Consider the following 23,846-nt stretch of genomic DNA (forward strand, 5'->3'; position numbering starts at 1 on the left):
TGTAGTAAGTTTCCAGGCCCTTTCAGAGGCACCTCATAAGAGTCTACCCAGGCTTTTCAGCATCAAAAAATTGTGACTATTATGACCAGACACTCAAAGGCCCCCAGGTTCAGCTCTTACTTGGCCCAGTCACTGTTGTGACACACCAGTCCCTACAGGGCATCTCCTGCCTCCAGAATGCCGGCCTCTTGTCTGAATCATCTTCATTCCTCACCCATGACTTAGCAGACACTCTTCTCAGCACTGGGAATGCCTTTCCTTCGACCTTGCTGCTCTAGCATGAACTCTGGGAAGGCTTTCCTTACTTCTTCCCACACGAATCCCTGCCTCCTGAGAACTCCCCAGGCACTTGTAATGAGTAACACACAGGCCTGCCCATACTTGTTGCCCAGTTTTTCCTTTTCATTCAGTCTTGTCTTCCTAGCTGGATGAGATGAGAAGCCTCACTAGGGTGGGGTCAACTTCTCCCCTCCATGCTCTGCACACCAAAACCTCTGTAAAGACAGGCTTCTTGATCCATGGAAGGTAAAGCATGCATGATGGCTTACACTGCTTCATTAGGCCTGTGCCCCGACCCCCACTTTCAGGCAGGCCACCTGGAATGTTGTCACCACTAACCTCAGCCACAAAACCAAAACCAGTCATGCTGCTAATTTGTTTTGTTTTGTTTCCTTTAAACATTCTAAAATATCATTCTTGCACCAGAAGGAGGTCAGATCATTTGAAGATTTCTTCAGGTCACTTTCAGATTTTATGTTGTCTGTCTTCCTATTTCTTTAAAGTAACTGCAGGCTTTGGGGTTATTTTTTTTAGGGATTCCAAGTCCCCACTTAAAAGTGGACCAAACAGCAGCACATAGTAAGAACGAGGGCTCAGCGTCCACTATGATGACCAGGAAGAAGCCAGCTGCAGTGGACAGTGTTGCAATCCCACCAGCCCCAGTGTTATCTCTCCTTGCTGCATCTGCAGCAACATCAGATGCAGGTGAGCACTTCACATGCTTTGGGTTCATCCCAGGGAAGGTGGGCATGGAGAAGGCCCTCCAGGAAGGTGCTGCTGCTAAGTACAGGTAAGAGTTCTCTCTTCAGCCAACCTCCTGCAGACACTGAGCATGTGAGCTGTTTCAGCATTGGAGTTTTCAAGTAGGAGAAGGTCTAAGAAAGGAAGGAGATCATCTCAGAACCTAGAGGCAAAGGTCAGTGAGTAGTAGTAACAGTATTAATTACTCTTTATCAAGGCTTAGTAACTTCTAGTCTCTGCATATAGGACCTTATATATCTCATGTAACTCATAAAATAACTGTGAAATAAATACATGTGTCTCCATTCCAGAAGAGGAAGCTAATGGGAAGGAAACTTGCCCCAGGAACCTGTGGACACTCAGAATTCCAACTCAGATCCAAGACCCATGCTCTCAACCACTGCATTTCACTACCTCCTGTGCTCACCATGGTTGAGAGATGGTAATCAGAGTTTCCCTGAGGACTTGATTCATTCTAGCTCATGATATCATGAATTCCTCAATAGTCACCAGACTCCTCACTGGCAGTTTATAGAGTACAAGCGCCTTACTCAGACATCCCATATGCTCTGCCTTCCGCTACTCCCCACATCACCTCCCAGCAGTCCCGCGCACCAACCCCAGTTTGCCGCGCTCATCCCTACTGCCAGGAAGGAAGGCCTTGTACTTGGCTTAACACCTTTCTTTAGGACAGCCTTACTCAGTTCCTATTCACATCCCACAGATCTTCAAGGCCCAGGGAGTCACACCTCCTCTGAATGCCTGTAGCATCCAGTGTCTCTGCCATGCATTTACCACCCACTTGTAGACTACATGAGAAATGCTTCTATTTAACTTCTTCTCTCTCATGACAGAATTGTTTGTACATCAGAGATAGAATCCATGATTTAGATTCTTGCTATCTTCATGGCACACAGAGTGATGGCACATTCCATAAAATGTGTTGAATTGATGCACTGGTAAATGTTAAGCATATTGCAGTATTTACAAATGCCTATTATGATTAGAAGCCCAAGAAGACACTCGTTATTGATATTCACCTAAACTTATCTTCTAATTCAGCAGTTTGCTTTAAGCAGAGAACTCAGCTACATACCTACCTCCTTCATGGAGACCATTGGTAATTAGAAAATGAGCCCAACTGAAATAACAGAAAGAACTATTTGGAATGACACTTCCCAAACTGAGTTTCACAAAATATTGGTAGGTGTTTTGGGATAGATGTTTTCATAGTTAGGTGAGTGTGAGGAATGCTACACTGCATCTGCTTCCTTTCTGCAGGGTTTTTCTGAGCTTTTAATTGACCGATGTGCATTGTAAGGTTCCAGGAGGGTGAGACACGGAATTTCATGGTCTTACCTGACCACAAAACTCATTTTTTTGGCAATAGCTCTTAAAATCTCTTGGAAGTGGTATTCTTCCCAGGCACTTGGGAAATCTTGCTCTGAAGAAACGGGATCATCTCTCAAATATGATCAAGATATTAACATCTTTCACATGCTAGGTGTGAAATGAAAAGTTTTTTATGGAAATGCCAGGTAAACGATGCCAGCAATGAGAACAAGGAGAGGTCCTAGAAGGAGAGTCACAGAGGAAAGGGGAAGAAGCTGCCTCTGAGACTTGCAGCACCTTTATGGGAGGGCGCCTGTGGAGGGAGTCCGAGAAGTGGGCACTGCTGGAACTCTGGGAATTCATCACTTGTCTGGAGCGAAAGATTTGGGCCAAGGTCTGCGTACCCACCCAGATAACTGCTTGCTCGACCCTGTCGGTTAAGCTCTGGAGGCCTCCTTTAGCCTCCCTTTATGGATTTAAAAGTTAGCCTGCATGTTTCCGCCTTTGCTTGCCAAGCACAGATATTTCCCAGAGGCAAAAGACAGGTGATCCCCTATTTTCCTTCCCTGAACTCTTTCCATGCTGTGTGAGAGAACACATTCTTGGGATCCCAAGCTTCTACGGGCTTGCCTTCTCTATTTGCATTCAATAATTTACAAATATGCCAAATGGACGTAGAAACAGGTGGGTATTAAACTTTTAAACCTGCCTCTCTGGTAATCAGAGCTGAGCCAAAGCTCTCCTGTTTCAGGATGTAGGAATGGGCTGTTTATTTTTGGCAACGCTCAAATGAGACCCTCATGAGAGTTTCACAGATTTGGTCCATTTCCGGGTCTTAGGCTGCAGAGCAGAACTTTTGTGGGAAAACAGGCTAAAGATCTACTCCAGGTGCTGAAGGCCAGACCTTCCTGAGATTCCACTCCCCACAGACAAACGTCTTCCCACAAACCTAAGAGAGTTAGGGTCGAACAGCCTGGGCTCATGCCCAATACCCTGTTTCACACGTGAAGAAATTGATGCTTCTGAGATTCAGAGATTTGCCTGAGGTCATGCAGTTGGATTGGAACCCAAATTTCTTGATTTACTGCCTGATTTCCAGTGGAATCTCATTTCTATCATAGGCCCAACAGTAGCAAAGGCAGATTTCTTTCTCCCTAATTATGGACTCCTACTTCTTTGAGAGAACAGTGAGTGAAACTCATAATGTGAGGCTTTAAGCAAAGTCAAGCATACAGAAGGCAGCTAATAAATAGGTTCTGGGTTTGATTTCATTCAGTTGGGTGCGTGTACATTAGTCATACATATTTCTGATGAGACAACTCACTTAATTGTTGTTTTCTTTAGAGTCCCATCTTTCATTATAAGTAAGGTAATTTAGAATTACTTCTGGCCATATAAAGAAATCAACTTATTTTTCAATAGGTCGTCGTTTCTACAGAGTGGTTTTGAAGACTCAGACAAGTGCAGAGAAGGTAAAGGAAAGAAGAGTAAAATTAAGTGGCTTATAAAGCAAAATTAATTTAAGAAATCATTTATTGAGTTTTTTTTTTTTTGGCCACGCCGCACGACGTATGGGATCTTAGTTCCCCGAACAGGGATCGAACCTGTGCCCCCGACAGTGGAAGTGTGGAGTCCTAACCACTGGACTGCCAAGGAATTCCCTATTGAGTTTTTTAAATACTAAAATAATTCAATTAATTTGAAATTACTTTTATTTTAAAATAATGGAAACTAAGGTATCTAGTACAGTTCCTGACACATAGTAGATGCTCAATAAATAATCACTAAGTGAAATGAATGCTTACGAGGCAGTAGCTGTGTGTTTATTCTGTACCAAACAAGATGGGAGACATCTGAGAAAAACATGCTTGATATTGGAACTGCTTAACAAGCAAATGGAAAAATCTTTGACAGACATGTGGTAAGCTGTCAGTAAATACTTGCCAAATAATTGATCAGTCTATATCCTAATGGTATTTTTTCAAACAGGTAATCTTTGGTAAAAGGAAAAAAAAGGAACCTTTCCCACCTTATTTTATAAACATTATAATGTGGAAGAAATGAATGTGGGTCAAAGGCTTAAAAATATGTCTTTTTCTAGCTCGTGCATGTGTGTGTATGTATATTTTTGTTTGTTTAAGGCAATTTTTTAGCTTCTCCGAGTCTGAGAGTCATGCTGATTATGAAGTTATTGATTTGGAGGAAGACACAGAAGAGGAGCTGAAGGAGAGGGTGGCCAGACTGAGAACATGTCAGTCTGTGAGCTACTGGGAGGGAGGGAAGGCACTGGCTGCCACTGGTGCTCAAGCAGTTCAGCCTTCGTGATCAAACTGCTCAATAGCCATTGATCAGCTGCAGTCCCCTGGCACAACAAAGGAGGTCTGGTTCAAGGGAGCATTGCATCATTATTGTGAGTAATTAGGGCTAATGCAGTGAAAGCTTCAATAAAGTTTGTTCAAAATGATGCATAATTTGAAATAACTTCCATTGCACTGTCCCAATAATGACTGAATAACCACACCAGATAATCTGTACCTGAATAAGTCAGCCTTATTTTTCTGATCTTCTACACGTTGAACTAACTTCTCAGGGAGGTTATACGATATGTAGAGAGTGCATGATTTTACTACTGAAACATGCCCCCCACTCACACTTTGTATTAATATTTAAGATGAAACTATATTATTAAGTAAATTACAAATTTTGTAGGAACTTCATAAAACACCAAGAAAAAAAAAGTTTCTTTGGTTCTGCAACTGAAAAGTCTAGAGTAGTAGTAATGGAAACGCAAGCAAACAGGAAGGCATTTCTTTCTTGTTTTCTCTCTCTCTCTCTCTCTCTCTCACACACACACACACACACACACACACACACTGATAGTCTCTCATCTTAAATCCAAGTAGGAAAAAAGATATGTATCAGGGTTGCTATCACCAAATCTCACCTGCTCAAGGTGTAGCCCTGTTAGAGATGACAAGGGCAGCAGAGGGAGCACAGCTCTTATAGTTTGTATCTGTTTCGTACCAAGGCTAATATATTATTCTCTCAAACTATGTCATCTGCCCTGTTTAAAACTATCAGAGCAAGTGAAAATGTTTAAATTTCACAAGTCAGACATTTTGCTTCTAAAAGCAAAGATATATTAGGTAAACCATTTCGTTATTAAACCAAACTATCAGCCCCATCAGAACTGGCTGTTACCTGTAATCAAGATGCTAGACTTTAAGCTTGAAAAATTACCTGTACAAATTAAGAATGAATTCTTAATTCTAATGAAATCCAGCATTCTAGTAGCTGGAGCAAAAACTGATCACGAAAATTGCTTCTAACTCCCAAATTCTAGGATGCCTGACTTTTCTGTTAACCAACCGCCATTTATGGAGAGGGACCCAAAAAGATGAAATGATATCCAGGTACAAATGCAAAAAGCAGTGAACAGGAATTTCAGAATTGTAAAGTAATTTATTTATTTTTTGTCCTGTGTGGTATCATGATCTGAAGTTCCTAACCAAAATAATGGGTCGATTCAGCCAAAAGTCTTGTCTTTCCAAAAGAACCAAAATAGAGCAAATAAATGTGCAAGTTAATAGGATTTGAAACATCCAAGAGCCATAAGTATACAAACCAAAGAAGTCATCGAGTTGTAAAATAAATTTCTCTAAGTCCAGATTAATCACTTAAAATATACAGTAGGAAAAGTTCAAAAAGATCTAGAGAAAATAAAGCTTTATTTTAAAAACAAATCATTCAAATTTTCTGAAAAGTGCTACCTACCGGCCCATGTTGAAGCAGCACAGAATCACTCTGTTTGCCTAGCGAGCTCTACTGAACATGAGGTTCTTGATGAGCCCTCTCGCTGTGGCTTTGGGCCATGAAGAGATCCAGCAGGGTTGCAAACTTCCATGCTTCCCTGAAGACCCCATCACACCAAAGGCCTTCTGAAAAACTTCCAATTTTTTTGCCCGAAAAGGAGAAAATAAGCTCTTTTCTGATTTAAACTGGACATTCTGGAAAAGCTGAGCTGTTCCGTGGCTAAGGCTGTAAACATCCCCAAGAAGCACCAAATTCTCCAGAATCTGGGCCCATCTTCTTGGAAATGTCAGCCAGCACCAAACTCCTTTGGAATCCCCACTGTCAGAGTGGAATTTGCAAAAAACTAAAAACTCATGTCAAGGATTCATTCAATTGTTTAATGAGGAAACCAACATGGTGATAAAGCTGGTCCAAAAAGAATTAGAACTAGAAGAAAAGGGCATTACAGGAATGTAGGCATTGGAGAAAGAATGCCGAGCAAGATTGTTCAGTTAATGTCCTAATGGACAATAAAACCATAACCTCTGGGCTTATCTTTTCTACTGGAAAGGAATCATTTGCATATTTTCTGGGCAAAAATCTACAAGTTAATATATTACCTGACAGAATCTGGGGCTTAATTAGTAGTGGATAGTGAATCCCCTGTAAGATGGCACTAAGACTCCACAAGGACATGCACCCTTCCATTTGCCTTGTTTCTAAGTTTTGGCTCCTTTTTCTTGACACCACTTGTGGGCTGTGCAGTGCTCTAGTTGAACGCATGTGTTCTTGCTTCCAATCGCCTGCATTGGAAGTTCAGTACTGCACTAAAGCAGCTGGGTGTTCAGTCCTCAGTGTTCACACCTGTGAAATGGAGAAAAGCATGCCACCCAGTGTAGAGGATTGTGGTGAGGAATAAATGAGGTAATCCTTGTGAAAAATCTTAGCAGAGGGCTTCCCTGGTGGCGCAGTGGTTGAGAGTCTGCCTGCCGATGCAGGGGACACGGGTTTGTGCCCCGGTCCGGGAAGATCCCACATGCCGCGGAGCGGCTGGGCCTGTGAGCCATGGCCGCTGAGCCTGCGCGTCCGGAGCCTGTGCTCCACAACGGGAGAGGCCACAACAGTGAGAGGCCCGCGTAATGCAAAAAAAAAAAAAAAAAAAAAAAAAAAAAACAAATCTTAGAAGAGTGACTGACACATAGGAAGAGTTCAGCAAATTCGTGCTATTGTTGCTGCTACTATTGTTGTTGTTATTGTTATTGCTATTACCTATTTTCCACCCTGGGATGTTCCTGTCTCCTTCATCCACTCCTCAAGCTATTTGGATAGCTAACTCATGCTTACTCTTCACAACTCAGCTTAGGTGCCTTCAACTCTAGGAAGCCTTCCCTTACACCCACTTTGAGAATCACCCCACGGCCAAGTTAGACACCACATCCTCTGTGCTCCTCTCCCTACAAGCTGGTTGATCACTGGTCCCTACATTTAATGTAGTGTCTGTGTCTCATGCTGCACTGTCCACTCCCCTATTGTCAGGTCTTATTTGACTTTGAAACCCCAGTACCTAGCACTGAGGTGGGCAAACAACAGCTAATTATTAAGTATTCATCAAAATGCACTGAACAACTGTTTCCTGCACAAAACCATCTGGTGCATGAAAACATATACTCTAGCATGATATTTATTAGAGCTGAGAGGCAGTGATTTGCCTTTATTTTCCATGGCAGCCCCAGAAACAGCAAACCATCCTGAGACTGTTCAGCAGAGGGAGCAACCTGAAAGGGACCCCTGGGGCCTCCAGAATCTTCTGTTCAGTAACGGCAGACTAGCTCCGGGCTAATCCACCAGGATATCCTCCAGGGAAGATTATTTTCAAGTTAAGGAGTCAGCCTATATGGCATGGTGTGTGTAGTGCATAGGTATGTGTTTATTCAGAGAAGGAAGAACTTTTACACATAAATGTCTCCCTTCACTCAGAAGTTCTGTGGGATTTTCAGGATGAGCTTCTCAATGGAAAGCTGGAGATTATACTGGACTAGGTGTAATTTAATTATTTTATATATGCTAGTCTTGCATTCTGTTCAGAGTATTGATTTCCTGAGGGCAGCAACCACTTCCTATTTAAGATGTGTCCCATTCAATGAGTACTGTGTATCCCATGAATTCACAGAACCTTGGGTTCAGTGGGATGAAAACAAGAGAAACAAAATCCAGGAACACTGTTATTAAGCAACATATAATCATATTTGGGTGTCAAGAAGCTCGTGCAGTGCTCGGTGCATAGTAGATACTCGGCAAACATGCCTGGACTGGACTTAACTAATTTTTCTCTCTCCAGAGCTGAGATTTTAGGAAAGACAGAAGGTTTAATGACAGGTTGGAAAGTGCCGTGTCTGTGAGAAGTTTAACTCAATTTATCTTCTCTGCATGCTTTGTACAGATTATACTCCCAACCACCTCTTGCCACAGTCAGACCCTCTTAAAAATCGAGTAATGATAATAATACATTTACCTTCTTCCCAGTGATAGTATCATTCACACCTCCATTGAAACCCAGTGGGAGGTTTGGCTGTGAGGCATCACACTCAGGGGGAGTCAGGTACGATTATTGTAATGAGACTCCACGCTCAGAAATGCAGGAAAGAAAACCTCCCAAACATGAAGCAATTTCTGTTAAGATACTCATTTTATATCAAATATTCAAACTCCTCTTTATAAATAGGAGAGAACGAAAGGACACTCTTCCAGGGAAGATTTTATGTGGACGAGAACAAAAGGGCACAATATTTTATGATCAGTTTTGAGATGAAAGTGGCACGCCTGCCTTATTCATTGGCTTTTTCCATTTCCAGAAGTCTAATTAGATTGTTGGTTTAATGGTGGTGAGATAATGTAGTGGCAACTGAAAGCAACTGTGTTAATGAGAAGAGGGGACAGTGCTTTGGGTTTCCTGTAATTAATGGAGAGTTTTTGAAAAACTTCTTGGTTCCAGTGAAGTTGGCATACTGAGCCCAGCTGTGGAGAGGGGGGACAAGGTCTTTCCTGCTTATTGCTGTGGAAATGGCCTCAGGCAACGTGGAAGAACTGTGTAATGACCGTCATTAAGAATGATCTTTAGTGGTCCAGGCAGACTGTAAGTCAGTCTAAGAGACTGGAGAAAGAATTTAGAGAGAATAGACAGGTGTGACAAAGAGAAAGAGACAGACAGAAAGACACAGAGAGAGGTATAACTCACCCTCAGCCCTCTCCACTCTACGTTTGAGGGTCACTGGAATAATCCCAGAGCACCTCCCAGCGGGCCTCCTTCTCCTGCTGCTTAAACGAGAATTGACTAGACAAGACTGGATTAGAATAGACTAGAACGGATCTCTGCAAACCCCTTCATGTTGCAGCTGAGGAAATTGAGCTCAGAGAAGTGAACTGAATTACAAATATTACCTGCTAGGAATTAGGAAACCTGGACTCTTTCTGGCTACCACACAGACGTAAAGTGAAAACTGCATTTGAAATTCAAGGACCAGTATTACTGCATAGCCTGCAGTACTTAATTCATTTCCTTAGGTGAGTCACAGTCTAAATGAGACTTCTGAGTCTCAGTTTCCTTACCAGTGAAATGAGAAAAATAATTTCTGCTTTTTAGGCAGTAGTGAGAAAGAAATGAAACAGCACCAATCCCATGTTCAAAACAATAGATCACTATTTTATGTCCCCTCTCATGTTAAAAATGAAGTCATGTCATTCCAGGATTTAATCATGTTAAGTCATAATTTAGTCATGTTATGACTCAGATCATAATACCCATTAACTATCTTTAGAAGTTTTATCCTCACTACCTCCTCCAAATACCCTTATCTCAGGGCACAGTCAAACCCCACCCCCTTACCTGTTAGGGCTTCATATTGAGCTCATCTTACTGGAACTTCTATAAGGCTTTGTTACAAATTGTCAGATATTTTTTAAGTACCTGCCACAATGATACATACAAGTAAAGATTAGTGCTTGCCCTAGGAGAACTTTCACACTATTTGGGAAGGCCTGACTCTAAGACGTGAGATGGCCAAGTAATATTTTTAACTTAATAGATTGAATAATAATCTCAGATACTAACAGAGCTATCATTTAGCAACCAAGAAATCATTAGTTTCCAACTGAAGGGCACTAAGGGAGTTCAGAGGACACTGAGATGACCTGTGCATGGGTATGTGTTTATTCAAAGAAGGAGGAACTTGTACACATAAATGTGTCCCTTCACTCAGAAGTTCTATGGGATTTTCAGAATGAGCTTCTCAATGGAAAGCTGGAGATTATACTGGCCTAGGTGTAATTTAATTACACTAGGACACTGAGATGATCTGGGAAGAGAAGAGTTGAGATGGCCTTCTAAGGATGGAACAAATTAAAAGCACAGATATCTCTAAGACAGGAGTGTATGTGGAAATAATGGCAGATGAGGCTGGAAGAGAGGTTTAGGGTCAGAACCTAGAGTCCCTGAAATTCTAGAATGAGTCATGGTGACCCTTCTGAAGGACAGTGATATCAAAATAAAGCCATGGGCCAATAGCTGTCTGCAGTTGTATTTTGATTGGCCTACACAGGTTTATACATTTTTTTAAATTAATCTGCAGATTGTAAACATCAGGAGATCTACATAATAATCAAGAGTTCTGGCTTTTTGAAACTCATATTATCTGATAACTTTGGGCTTAGATTCCTACCTGGCAACAATGATTGATACAGAATAACGTTTGCCCCATTAGATGGGCCATATTCTCTTTAGTTTCCCATGTCCTCCCCTATTCCCCCCACCTTTCTTCCTAATCCTGGCCAACCTCACTCATTATATTGGCTGTCTGGCTCCCTATAGGGAACCCTTAAAGGCATTTGACCTGGAGAAAGCAGCAGGATCAAAACAATATGCAAGAAGGCCTAGTCTAGCAGAAGTAGGGCAGGTGATCTGTAGTAATACCTTGTGTTATTCAACTATGAAATTTGGCGGTTAGAAAAGGCCTTTGAAATTGTAAAACTGAGAGAAATTTGGTGTTCTGATGCAGTCATTAGTAGAAAATTAACAGGAAACCCAGGTTTTCTCATTTCTTGTCCAGCTCCTTGTCTTTTTTTGCCTTCTTAAGGAAATATGATATAAAACTCACTTTGAAATAGGGCAACCCTTGCTTGAATCTTTGAGTCCATGACTTCTAAGATGTGTCCTTTGGGGCAATTATATAATTTTGGGGGGCAATTCTTTGGGGCAATTATATAATTATATTATATAACCTCTGAGGTCTCAGTTTTCATCTCTGTACAACAGAGATAGTAATGTCTTCACATGGTTGTGATCACAGTTAAATGAGGAAATATGTGAAGTACTGCAGACTGCACCATAGATTCTCCAAAAATATTAGATTCTCCCCCTTTCCCATAGTTTCATATGAGAGCAGAGATGATGCTGTCCACTTACCTTGTATGGTCTATGGTAGGACACAAAGAGTACATGCTACAAAAACAGTCATTGAGTAAATGAATGACCCAAGAATACGTACACCCCACCCCACCCCCAGCAAAGAATAAAAATTCTTTTTCTCCCACTCCCCCACCCAAGCTCCTAAAATGTGACATCTGTTATTTTAATGTCCTTTGTAAGTAACTCTATTAGTTTGCTTTATGAGGTCTACTTTCGAAAGAGACAAAAGGAGAGAACTTAGCTGCTTACCATCTCTCTCAAAGTTTCTCACCTGTTGAAGAATCCTCTTCCCTAGGAATTGTTCTGTTTCCTTGAAACCTCTTTAAACTAAGAGAGACCAGATAGCCTTCATACAACAATAAGGAAACGTGAGTCTGTGTACCAATGGACAATTTCTAAGGACAGAGAGAAAGTACTGATGGAGGGAATTTCAACTGTTCAGTGATTCCAGCAATGTCTGTGAACACCCTGTGTGGCCTGGACCCAGGACTTGCCCCATAAAGATGACAGAGCTCAGAACAAAAGAGAGTAAGCCTGATATTACCTTTAAATTCAGCAGGGGATCAGACCAGCTTCAAGCAGTGTTCCTGGGTTGCTGGGAATAGTTTCAGTGCTCAGAAACACTCCTCCAAGGGATTTTCTTGCCCTCCAATACCTGAAAATATTTTGAGAGAACTTTCATTATTTTGAAATTCAGGTTTTTGTCAGTGCCTTTTAGGTCCAATCCTGGTCTTTGTCTCGTACAAGTTGCCAGAGTTAAGTGATTTGGGCTTTACATATGGAAAGTTCATTTTGTTGTGTAATTAATGGGAAGCAGACTTTGGGAAGCTGATGATCCAGGCCCTTATTTATATGAGAGCATATGTCTGTGTTTTGTTTATGACTCACTCTCTTACTCCACTCATTGTAACTTGGGTTTGTTTACACTAACTTTTCCTAGAATCCGAGCCACATGGTATATGAGCCAATAATTTATGGTTTCTAAAAGGGAAAGATGATGAATGAGCTTTTTCCTGTTAAACTGTCAAATCTTAAATTGAGAAGTATTTGCTGCGTTAAGTCTGTCCAAGCTTATATTTGAAAAAAAAAAAAAAGGTAAAGCAATAGCAACAAAAACAAAAACCCCAACCTACTGGTATAGTGCTCACAACTTGAATGTATATATAATTTGCCAAGAGAGCACGTGACCACTCCCCCGCAATAAACCATTATAATTCTGATCCAAATGTTCAGCAATGAAAAGACCATTCATCCCCCCACCCCCCACCCCTCCTCTCTCTCTGGCTCTGTCTCTCTCATTTCTGGTGTTACATAATTAATATATAATATGTACATGTCTCCCTTTTCCAGGGGACCCATTGTTTTAATCAATCGGTGGACTTAAATGTTCAAGCTGGTTTTCTTAATGTTGCTAAATAAGTTCCAAACTTGTTTTTGTCATTGAAGCTTCACTTCTCCTATGGGGTGGTTTGGATTTCAGTCTATATTTCACAGTACTTCAGTGCTTTTTGTCATAGCTTGGATACTCCAAACAGTTAGTGGTGCTCTGAGGAGAGTAGGGAATCGCTAAAATATGTGAAGATCTAGCTTAATTTACAGTGATTTGGATCCCCTTCAATAAATCCTTTTCTATTTTACACACAGATTTTACAAAATAGATGGTAAGTGTTGGCTTAGGGTGAGTCATATGGATTGATTCCATTTCAAGTAAGTCAGCTGAGCTTGTGCTGGTCCCCAGTAGGAGGAAGTTGGAACTGAGTGCCTAGCACAACGCCTGGCACAAAGTGGGCTCAATCCATATTTGTTCTAAGAATACATAAAAATGGCTAAGATATGCTCCTTGTGCCTTAAGAAAACACAACTTAAGAGAAGAGATAAATGCAGATTAATCCCATGATCTTAAAACAGGACAGACTATGTGAAGTGCTATCAGAGAGATATAAGCAATGTACAGGGGACCAGAAAGATTAACGTTGAAATGAGAGTACTTCATGGCTTTTAGGAAGAGGACTTTATTTCACTGAATTCCAGCTGAAATTGGAAAGCACTGGAACCACACCTAGCATTGTTTTGTCTTTTTCTCTTTTTTTCCCACTAGGGTAGGAGAATTGCCTCTGGATAAAAGAAAAATGTAAGACTTTTCTTTCCCCACTGCAATGTCAGATGCAATATCCTTTCTGGCAGAAATAATAGAGTTGGGCATATACCTGTAGGCTATGCAAAATTATTGTTTCTGTGGTACATCCATTGTCTACTAACCAGACACAAAAATATATGAAAGTCTAAAGCAATGGGTATAAATTGCTTGCTGGTGTTATGAAGAATTCAGGGATATTTTATTGTATAAATTGACATTTTTTCTTGAAAAACTTCAATAAAGAGAAAAATAGTAGCAGGCGCTTGAGTCACATGAATCATGCCCAGAGGGATTAAAGGGAAGGTTGACATGAGGGTATTCAGACTCTCTGGAAACCTCACAAACATGGACCCTCTCTGAGAAAACAAAAATAAGATTCCAGACTTTCACAATGGACTAAAACCAATAAAATTAAATTTTGTAGATTTAAATAGAAGGCTTGCTTTTAAGCTCAAAAACCAATTCCACATAGCAATGGCCAAGTTTGGTGGCCAAACTTACGAAAGTGTTTAAGAGAGTTAATTGAGCTTCCATTTAATATGAACCAACCGTGTGATATTGCTGCAAAAAAAAAAAAATGCAGGTTGTTTTGTTGGTTGTCTGTTTTTAATGTAGCTCACATTAATAGAACATTAATAGAAGTGTAGTGCCTTATGCATTCATCACTTCATACTTGGAAAATCAGTTCAATTCTGGGCACCAAAATTTAAGGTGGGATTTGTCAGATGATTAAATCTCCAGAGGAAGGTAATCAAAATGGAATATAGCCTAGAAGTAATCTCATATGAGACACAGATGAAGGAATTGAGGATATTTTACCTAGAACAGAGAAGACTTGGAGGTGTATAACTATTTTTACAGAATCATATTTATTCTGAAGTAAGGGTCCTGCCAAGAAATTAAGAGATTTGTCTGAAGGCAGAGAACTGAGGGGTGAAAAGTCACGATGAGAACTTCATTCTCCTAACGTCCTGGTCAATATGTTTTCTAACAAAACAAATTGTAAACAGATTGTAAACAAAAGTCTGAGTTTTAAGTAAACAAATGCAATTATTAAGTCCAGTTAGAAAACAGAACATGAATACCAACAATTTGATGTAATTGTTGAAGTTCTAGCACGATCAATAAGGATTTATTTCATCTGAGCCTAAATATTAAAAATGTGAAAATTTTCATGAGAGCATGTTTGTTACATTATTCTTTGTTCTTCTAATTTTTTTCCCCAAATTTAAAAGAAAGGAAATCTCTCACAATCAAGTATGAACATGCATCTACAATAGTTGGAGTATTATATAAGGGATGGTATTTATGGTTAAGGATACTGCTATGCCACATTTGAGAGGAAAGAAAGAAGAAATATAAAGAGCCCTTTGAGAGCGTGCAACCACCCCCGCCGTGTGACCACCTGGCATGCTGTGAGACTCAACAGATGTAGCGTCAAACTTTTTGGCATTAACTGCATTTCTATCCAGCCTCTCACGTTGTCTAGTCAGTCTGCTGGGGCTTGAGCTACATGCAACATACAAAAGCCAGAGTTGATTGAAACAGAGAGGGGTTAAATGTCCCTAGTATTCCTCAGTTTATGAGTGCCACCACTCACAATTCACTCCTCGCCAACCCAATCTGACTCTAATAAGTATCACCCCCAGAAAAACTCCCAGAGTTAAAATTCTTCTGTGGATTCATCCTGGGCAATTCCTACTAATAATATGCACAGTGCACCTTAGAGGCTGATACAGTTGCCCCTGTTTCTAGTTCTCTGATCTCTGAACTCTCACCCTTCACCCAGCTTTCTCAGGCCAAAGCCCTGGTTCCCTTCCTTAGAGGTTCTCTGAACAATCTGGCAGTGTTCTTATTCATCTTAGTCTCTGCAAATCTTAGTCTCTGGAGACAAGTTACCACTGCCTTTATCTGTCCAAAGCCATAGCTGGTTTGTCCAAATTCCAGGCTCACGAAATGACTGGCATTATTACCCTGTGGTCAGAAAACTCAAGGATTCTGAAAACCTAGGGACCAGGACCACACAACTGCCTTACCGAATAAAGGAGGTCAGCATCAAATCCCATTCCAGAGTCCCATGGATGGGACACTCTTGACTGCCTTGGAATTACATGCAATTCAATTAAAGGTGCTCTAGGGAAGAGGAAGATTAATGATATTAGGCTTTGGCTTCTAGGATTTACAATCTGAAATGATCTAGCAGGAAATATTAATCAAGCACCTACTATGAGAAAGGAGCTGTGCTCTTTGTTATGAGGGGTACAAAGAACACATGCTGTCTTCAGGAAGCTTTAATGGCTTCTTAGGCCTTGCCCTCATAGAAAGTTAAATTCCTCTAGGATTAAATACTGCATGAATGAAGTCTTCGAGAGTCTAGAAAAACAAAGGAAAACTTTTAAGCAGTTCAAATTTTTGATCATGAATGATATTGGTAACATAATTTTGAAGTTACCCCATGTAAATACATATTTAGAATATGTGTACTCATCTTTTAAAATGTAAACTTTAAAAGGTGAGATAAATCTGAAATAAATAATATTCTTAAAATAAATTTAAATTTCATTTAACTGTATTACTAATGAAACAAATTTTTACTAATATTAATATTTTGAATAAGGTTCAGAGAGGACCAAGTGATTGAGTTTGAATACTTCTTTTTGAAAATCTTGGGGTTTTTCTAACACTTGTGATTAAGCAATTTGAAGGTCTCATTTCAAATTCAGTTTGTTTCAATACTTGTTAGTAGATGTTGTAGGTTAAAAGGATATTTCACGTAAACGTAGATCCAAAAGGAGAAAGCGTATCATTTTGCTTAAATCATAATACTATTTTTTTCAATCCCATCCATCAATTAAGTAAAGAGTTTTTTTGCTGAAATTCAACTAACCAACTTCCTTTATTAACAGTCAGATGGTCTTGCATTTCAAAAGACATTGAATTTTTTTAATGAGTTCAAATCTCTGAAACCCTTCATTTGGAAGTTAACTCTGTTTACAAGATTTTTTAATTTGCATATTTAAGGATGTTATAGGTTATAATATCATTTTCAGCAACAAAATTGTCAAAAATGGAAACATTTCCAATCAATTTTAAAAAATGCTGTCTCCATAGTATGAGTTTGCTTCTAAAAGCAGTTACTTTTTGCCCATTTTGCCCTAAAGGGACATTAAGGGTTTTTTTTGTTTTTTGACAACTGCTAGGTAACATTACAGACAGCCCTTTGACAGCACTGAGAAGGTGAAAACATTTAGAACACTTCTCTCAAAGTAGAAGAAAATTGCCAAATTTGTCTTTGAAAATAGCAACTCTTTTATACAGTTTGCTACAAGGTAACCAATAAAACTCTCTGTGGTATATAACATATTTCATGGATATTCCTGACCTCATTACAAAGTATTTTTATTTTTTGTTAAAGTTTTTTTTATTGTTTAAAGATCTTAATTTTCTAAACCATGTTCAGGACCTGACAACACCTGAAGGGAATAAACTGATGGGATGCCATCAGCCTCTTGAATGCATGTGGTCTCTTCTTTCCCCAGGAACCTCATGCCCAACCGTGACAGGTGACACATCATGCAGCCCAAATAAGGGCATCACCCACCATCGCTCCATATAGTAAGCATTAGAATGCTTAACTTAGTTCTTATTTTTCAGATAAGATATAAATAATATAAATTAAAATAATGTATATAATTATATATTATATAAAAATGTATATATAATAAAGTTAAATACATCAAATTTATATTTTTACATATATGTACATATATTTACATAAAATATGTATATTATAAAATATATTTTTATATATTTTATATACTTACACAAAAATATTATTACATAAAATAATTTATATAATAATATGTCTTTATTGCAGCCCAGTTTCCTCCTTGGGAACATGCACCCCACTTGAGAGGCTGCCAATTTAGAACAGGATCAGATCTGGAGAGGCAGAGAGGAGCTCCCACACATAAACATGCAGGTGCACACCCACCGCTTCACCTCTCCATCAGTCGAACCGCTCCTCACCTCCTACCTTCACTTTTCCCATGGAGAAACGTGAAATAGCAAAACAAAGACCAGGGTCTCCTAATCCATTGCAGCTGAGATGGAATGTTCTTTCACAGTAAACCCCTAAGAGGAAGCTGTCATTTAATAATCAAGCAGTGGGCTTCCCTGGTGGCGCAGTGGTTGAGAGTCCGCCTGCCGATGCAGGGAACACGGGTTCGTGCCCCGGTCCGGGAAGATCCCACATGCCGCGGAGCGGCTGGGCCCGTGAGCCATGGCCGCTGAGCCTGCGCGTCCAGAGCCTGTGCTGCGCAACGGGAGAGGCCACAACAGTGAGAGGCCCGCGTACCGCAAAAAAAAAAAAAAAAAAAAAAAAGTCAAGCAGTTACTGTGCATTAAACAAGCTAGTCACATTTTCAGAGAAACCCCAAACTGTACTAAGGTGACTTTAAGAACAGAATGGAAGTACCATTCTATCGTGACAAATGCCCCACATCTGCTAACACTTAATTCTAAATTATGGCTTTCAAATTGGAAAGCAGCGGTATATAGCATGTGTGCTGATGACTGGCAGTGACTCTTCTGATGTGCTCTGACCACCAGAAGCCTCACCAGCCAAGGCAACTTGCCATCTTTTTCAAACGAGCTTTTAAGACCAGGACACAAAGGTTAATTTAAATTCTAAGGAAGAAGGGAAAAAGATTGCTTGCCAAGGCAAGTTGCTTCATATATCCCATTAGAAAATAAAAAGCAGCATTTGGAAAACGAGATCATTATTGAGTTAAGTACAAAAGTATCCAAAAAAATGCACATTTTCATGGGAGAACATTAAACAATTGAATTCTCTTGAACTTGTGTTTGCTGCCCATGTACTACATACCAAATCTTGTACTGCTGTGTGAATAACTGGGAGTACAGAGGGAAGACATGGCCTTTGCCTTTGAAGAATCTTCTAAGTATCAGCATACAAAGCAATTCACACTGCAGTTCTGTGCCTTGACTGAGGCTGATGGTTCTCCAGCCCTGTCCGTCTGGAGGGCAACTCCACTCCGGGCAGTTCTGCAGTCCCCAATATTTCTCTACCTTCCCAATTCAAACAGCAAGAAAAATTCTAATTAGTCTAGAGATAAATTTGCCTCCCTCTCTGACCCATCCAAAACTTTATAAAACTAGAATGTGTCTTACACATGAGCAAAGTCTCCAAATCATTAGCAACTATTTCTTAGGAACTTCTATACAGCTAAGCCTCATTAGCCCTTACCTTGCTCACAGTGCTTACACGACATCTGTATAAAAGTGTGCAAAAGCAGTGATAAGTCCAGTGTTTGATTATCATAAAAGAAGTAGCAAAATCAACAAACACTGATGAGCCAATCATCTGATAATGGGAGCAAAGAGAAAATCTAGATCTGGATCAAAACCAACTCAATCATTTGCATGGCAATTTTAGGTACAGAAAAAGTCTACAAGATGATTTGCATTGCAGAGTTACGAAGAAATGAATTCATATTTTGCCTTGGCCACTCATAATTATTCTTTAAGGCTAACAAAGAACAGGCAAGATATAGGACAATTATAGGAAGGAGAGCAAATATGGAATCAATCTTGGTGCAAGAGCCCAGAAATTACTGTCTAATAATGAAACAATTTGAAGAGAGAAAAATCTGTTAACATTTAGAGGAACAGTGAAATCATAAGCAGTAAGGAGAAAGATTTGTGAATATCAAACCCTGCCAAGTCCAAAGCCCTCCTCTCCACCACACTAGGATTTCAAAATTATTAGATGAAATAAATGTCGTAGAAAGCCACCTCACTTTTGGTAAGGCAATAGATAATGAGTATAGGTAAGAATTATAGCAATCTTTAAATACAGAAGCATCTAGTCTAACTGTTCAGTGTAATAGATGAAGAGAGACCCAGAGGGGCTAAGAGGTTCATTCTAGTTCAGCTTGGTTTCCAGCTGTCCCTGCCCAGAGCCCTTCCTACTGACCTGCACTCTGGTGCTGTTCACACACGAAGTAATGAGCCTACACTGAAAATTTGGATAATACATACAGGACAAAATAAAATTCAGATGTTCAGTAGATGTGAAACCCCTCAAAAAGTGTAATGTGAAAAAGAAAGAGGGATATTAAGTCTTAACACTTGAGGCCCTCAGTGGAGATAGGACTATGACATATGTTTATGCAGTTGGTCACAACATAAAACGCACAGTGCTCATTCATTCTTTCCTCCCATTCAGCCAGGAGGGTAGCTACCAGCAGGAGTTTTCTAGGGAGATTATGCATGCCCTTTACTGAGGACATTTATTCTTCTAAAATTATTTAGGTGAAATAAAGCCCAAGAATATGAAAACCAGAGCACCCCCCACCCCCCGCCAGTCCTAACATCCTAGAAAAATGTTTTACTGACACTAATCATTTATATTTTTTTAACCATGTATTATGGAACTAGCAAGTATATACCAAAGTAGCAGAATAGCATGATAAACCTCTGTGTGCTCATCATTCAGTTTCAACATAATCAACTCATTTCAATTTTGTTTTAGGAATACTTCTACTCCCCTCCTCCCTCCCTTATTATTTTGAAGCCAGTCCCAGATGATATATGATTTCATCAATTAATAATTTTGTATGTATTTCTAAAAGACAGGTACTTTGAAAAATGATCACAATGCAATTATCACACCTAAGAAAGTTAGCAATAATTATATAATATCAAGAAACACCCAGACATCATTCAAATTTCCATGAATTTATAAAATATCTCTTTTGACAGATTGTTTAAATTGGTATCCAAGTATGATCTTTTTATCTCCTCTCTCTTTTAATTTACAGTTCCACCCTCCCCCCCAACCTCGCAACTTATTTGTTGAAGGCACCAGGTTGTTTGCCCTGAGCTTCCCACAGACTGTGCTTTACTGAATGGATCTTGGTGTGTCCTCTGTATTCCGCGGTACTTAGGTCTAGAGCTGAGCTGCCCAGTATTGTAGCCACTAACCACATGTAGCTATTTAACTTTAAATTAAACTAAATTTAGAGTCAATTTCTCAATCACTTGCCATATGTCAGGTGCCCAGTAGCCACATGTGGCTAGTGGCTACTGTATGGGACAGCATAGATATAGACCAGTTCCCCCACTGCAGAATTTCTATAGGACAGCGCTACTCTAGAGACTTGATAAAGTCCCATAAGGTAGCTTTGGAGGGAAGAAGTGTTGAAATCTCATCACCCAGTCTTTGACTCACAGTTAATCTGCACTGGGGTCACTTTAAACCTTCACGTCTGGAATGAAATAAAAATGCAAGGGATCTGTGTATTTCTAAATTTACATAAATAATATGCTTACAAATACTTTTGTTATTTGCTTTACTCAAGTTTTTTTTTTAGATTTGACCATGTTGATATATTTATATGTATTTTATTCCTTTTAACAGACGTGTATACAATATTCCATTGTTTGAATTTATCGCAGTGCTTCATTATCTTTTTAATTAATATTTATATTGTTTTAAGTCTTCTGTAACATACACTGAGCTTCAAGGGATGTCCTTGGCCTCCTGTTACATATGAGCAAAACAGGTGACCTGGCCTTGGGATCTCTGGGGCACTGGGCACACCCATCTTCAACTCTAGTAGTTATTGCCCAATCGCTTTCCAAAATGATTGTGTCAATTTGCTCTCCTGCCAACACTCTGCAAGTGTTCCTACTTCCTTACAGAATTATACATATTAGGTAGTTTCAGACTTTTAATTTTTACCAATATGGGTTCACATATATGCAGTAAAAGTACAAATTCAAGCAGGGAAAGGAAAGGAAATGGAATTGATGATGGAGCACTGACTTAGCTGACTCTAAAATGTTTTCTTAAACAAAAAAATAAAGCATGTATGGCAAAAAGTTAATGTTTATTAAATGTGAATGGTGGGTACAAAAGAGTCGGTTATGATATTTTTATTATTGTTTGGTAGGTTTACAGTAATCAGAATAAATTTTTATTTCATAATCACTTTTCAATGCAAGGGCCTAATAAAAAATTATGCAGCCTCTAACAAATTATTGAATATGGAATTATCTACTAGGTTCCTTTTTGTTTGTTTGACATTTCATGCTAAAAAATAAAAGTACTGAGAAGAAATATCCATTGGTTGTATTTGCCCCAAATGATCTCCAGCTCAGCTCACGGAGTTTTCCAGTCAAGCTTTACTCAGTCAAGAATTGCCAACTAATTGCCCAAAATGATTTACTTTGTACCTGCATGCTGTATTATGTGTCACATAGCATTTTCTTCTCTTTGGATGATATAAACTAAAAAGAAGGTAAACTGCAAGTGGAACTTTTATTTGGAATAATGCCAAATGTTTTGTGGGTTATTTCTGACTAGTTTTCATTTCTTCATGAACTCTGTGGACAAGGTAAATGGCTTAGCTCTGACATGGAGACCTGCTCTTAGTGTCACTATATTTGCAATGGTCGATTTAAAAATCCAAAGTAAAACTCCTTTAGAGAAGAATATCATTATAAGGCAGCAACAATCAGTGTGATTCATCAGTGGAGAAACAGTTTTTAAATCCCTTCCATGTACAAGGCACCATGCTATGCCCTGTGAGGGACATAAAGACCAACAAAAGTCGGTCTCTGCATCTGAAAACTTAAAATCAAGCAAGCTTTTCCTTTTACAACACTAAGTACAAAAATTTTATTTTTGTAGCCAGAAGCTCACTCTGGCTTTGTTCTATTTTGATCTTTATAACTTATTTTAAAGATTGCTCAGTAGTTATTCATTGCACAGTAAGTCTCACAATGACCTTTGGCCAAAAGCAGTACCATTTTGGCCTGTCCTGTGGAACTCAGAGCTTCCCACTCCATGAAACTTGTGACATAAATAACTTCAAATAAAACCTTCTGGGAGATCTGTGTCGGGCACAACATGAGAGAGAAATGGGGAAGAGCAGGGAAAGAACCAAGCAGGAGTGCCCAAGAGTAAGTGACAGCAGTGTCTTTGTTTTCAGCATTTTTTCCTCATCTCCCTTAAGATATTTATTCTTCTGGTCCACTAGTAGTTGAAAAAATATGGGGTGACACAACAAACCACGATGCTAAAATGAAACACATTTGTTTTTAGGCCTGCAACGTTTCGTAGGGTTGACGACAACTACATGGGCTTCTTTGGGGATGAGCATTTAGTGTAAATCACAGCAGCAAACACTAAGGACACACTTCTTAAGCTTATAAGTAGCCAGAGGGAGGAGCCAGTGTGACGATGGGTTATCAGGACGTGTGTGAGTGCCTGTGTTTATGTGTGTATACACATGTATGTACACGTTTGCCTCTAGTGAACAATACAAGGAGAAAGAACGATCTGAAGGAGGAAAGGTCTGCTGCGTCTTGAAGCCATTCACACTTTACGGTGTCTGAACTTCAAAATGAAGCAGTTCTGAAGGCTATTTAGTGGCGGCAGTACAGGACTTCCTGCGACTAGAAGTTTGGCTCATAAAATAGAGACGCATCTGGCCACCAGGACATGAAAAGAGCTCCTTGCAAACAACAGCCCGGTAGCACGGGTGTAAATGATTCAGAAACACCTGGCTGGTATTTCCCTTAGGGTTTCCAGAAGATGAACTAGTTAAGAAAGACTTGGTCAATTGGACATCATCAGGCAAGCTGAGAAGTCCAGACCACTGGGGAAAAAATTAGAGATGGGATCATCCCAAATAGAGTGTTCCTGAAAAGTATCCTCCCTCTGTCATTGGAGGAGGGTTAGAAATGTAATAGGTTCGGTTAGATATTCTAGTTCAGGTCAAGGCACCTCTTTTTCGAGGCTGACGGTACAAATGAATGATCCAGATTGCTTGATCCAGAGGGCTGCTTGTCATTTTTTCCATTCAGCATCTTTTACAAAAAGATGAAGTATAGCCTAATGCTAAATTGAATTAGATCAAATGTCAAAGGGCTGAATAAAAAATAAAAGCTATGATAGGAGAAAGTAATGGGAGAATTTATATTGTGATTCTGACATTGATTTCCATGGTAGATCTTCCTACATTGTGTGAGCCTCAGTTTCCAAACTTAAAAATGGGAACAAGTGTATTTCAT

The 23,846-nt window shown here is 39.6% G+C and overlaps 1 protein-coding gene across 4 annotated transcripts in view; it reads left to right on the forward strand.

Moving 5' to 3' along the window:
- Nucleotides 1-23,846, forward strand: part of SETBP1 (SET binding protein 1) — a 378,062-nt gene that overhangs the window by 348,590 nt on the left and 5,626 nt on the right. For 2 of the 4 annotated variants that reach the window (XM_019936975.3, XM_073790679.1), the window contains exon 5: nt 814-984. The exons of 1 other annotated variant lie outside the window; for it this stretch is intronic. In XM_019936975.3, coding sequence (XP_019792534.2) covers nt 814-984 — 171 coding nt within the window. Of the gene's footprint in view, nt 1-813; nt 985-3,774; nt 3,825-23,846 lie in introns of all 4 variants that reach the window. One more of the 4 variants, XM_019936976.3, reaches the window with a different exon arrangement.

Source organism: Tursiops truncatus, chromosome 13, assembly GCF_011762595.2.
Source record: "Tursiops truncatus isolate mTurTru1 chromosome 13, mTurTru1.mat.Y, whole genome shotgun sequence".
In the NCBI taxonomy this organism is placed as follows: Eukaryota; Metazoa; Chordata; class Mammalia; order Artiodactyla; family Delphinidae; genus Tursiops; species Tursiops truncatus.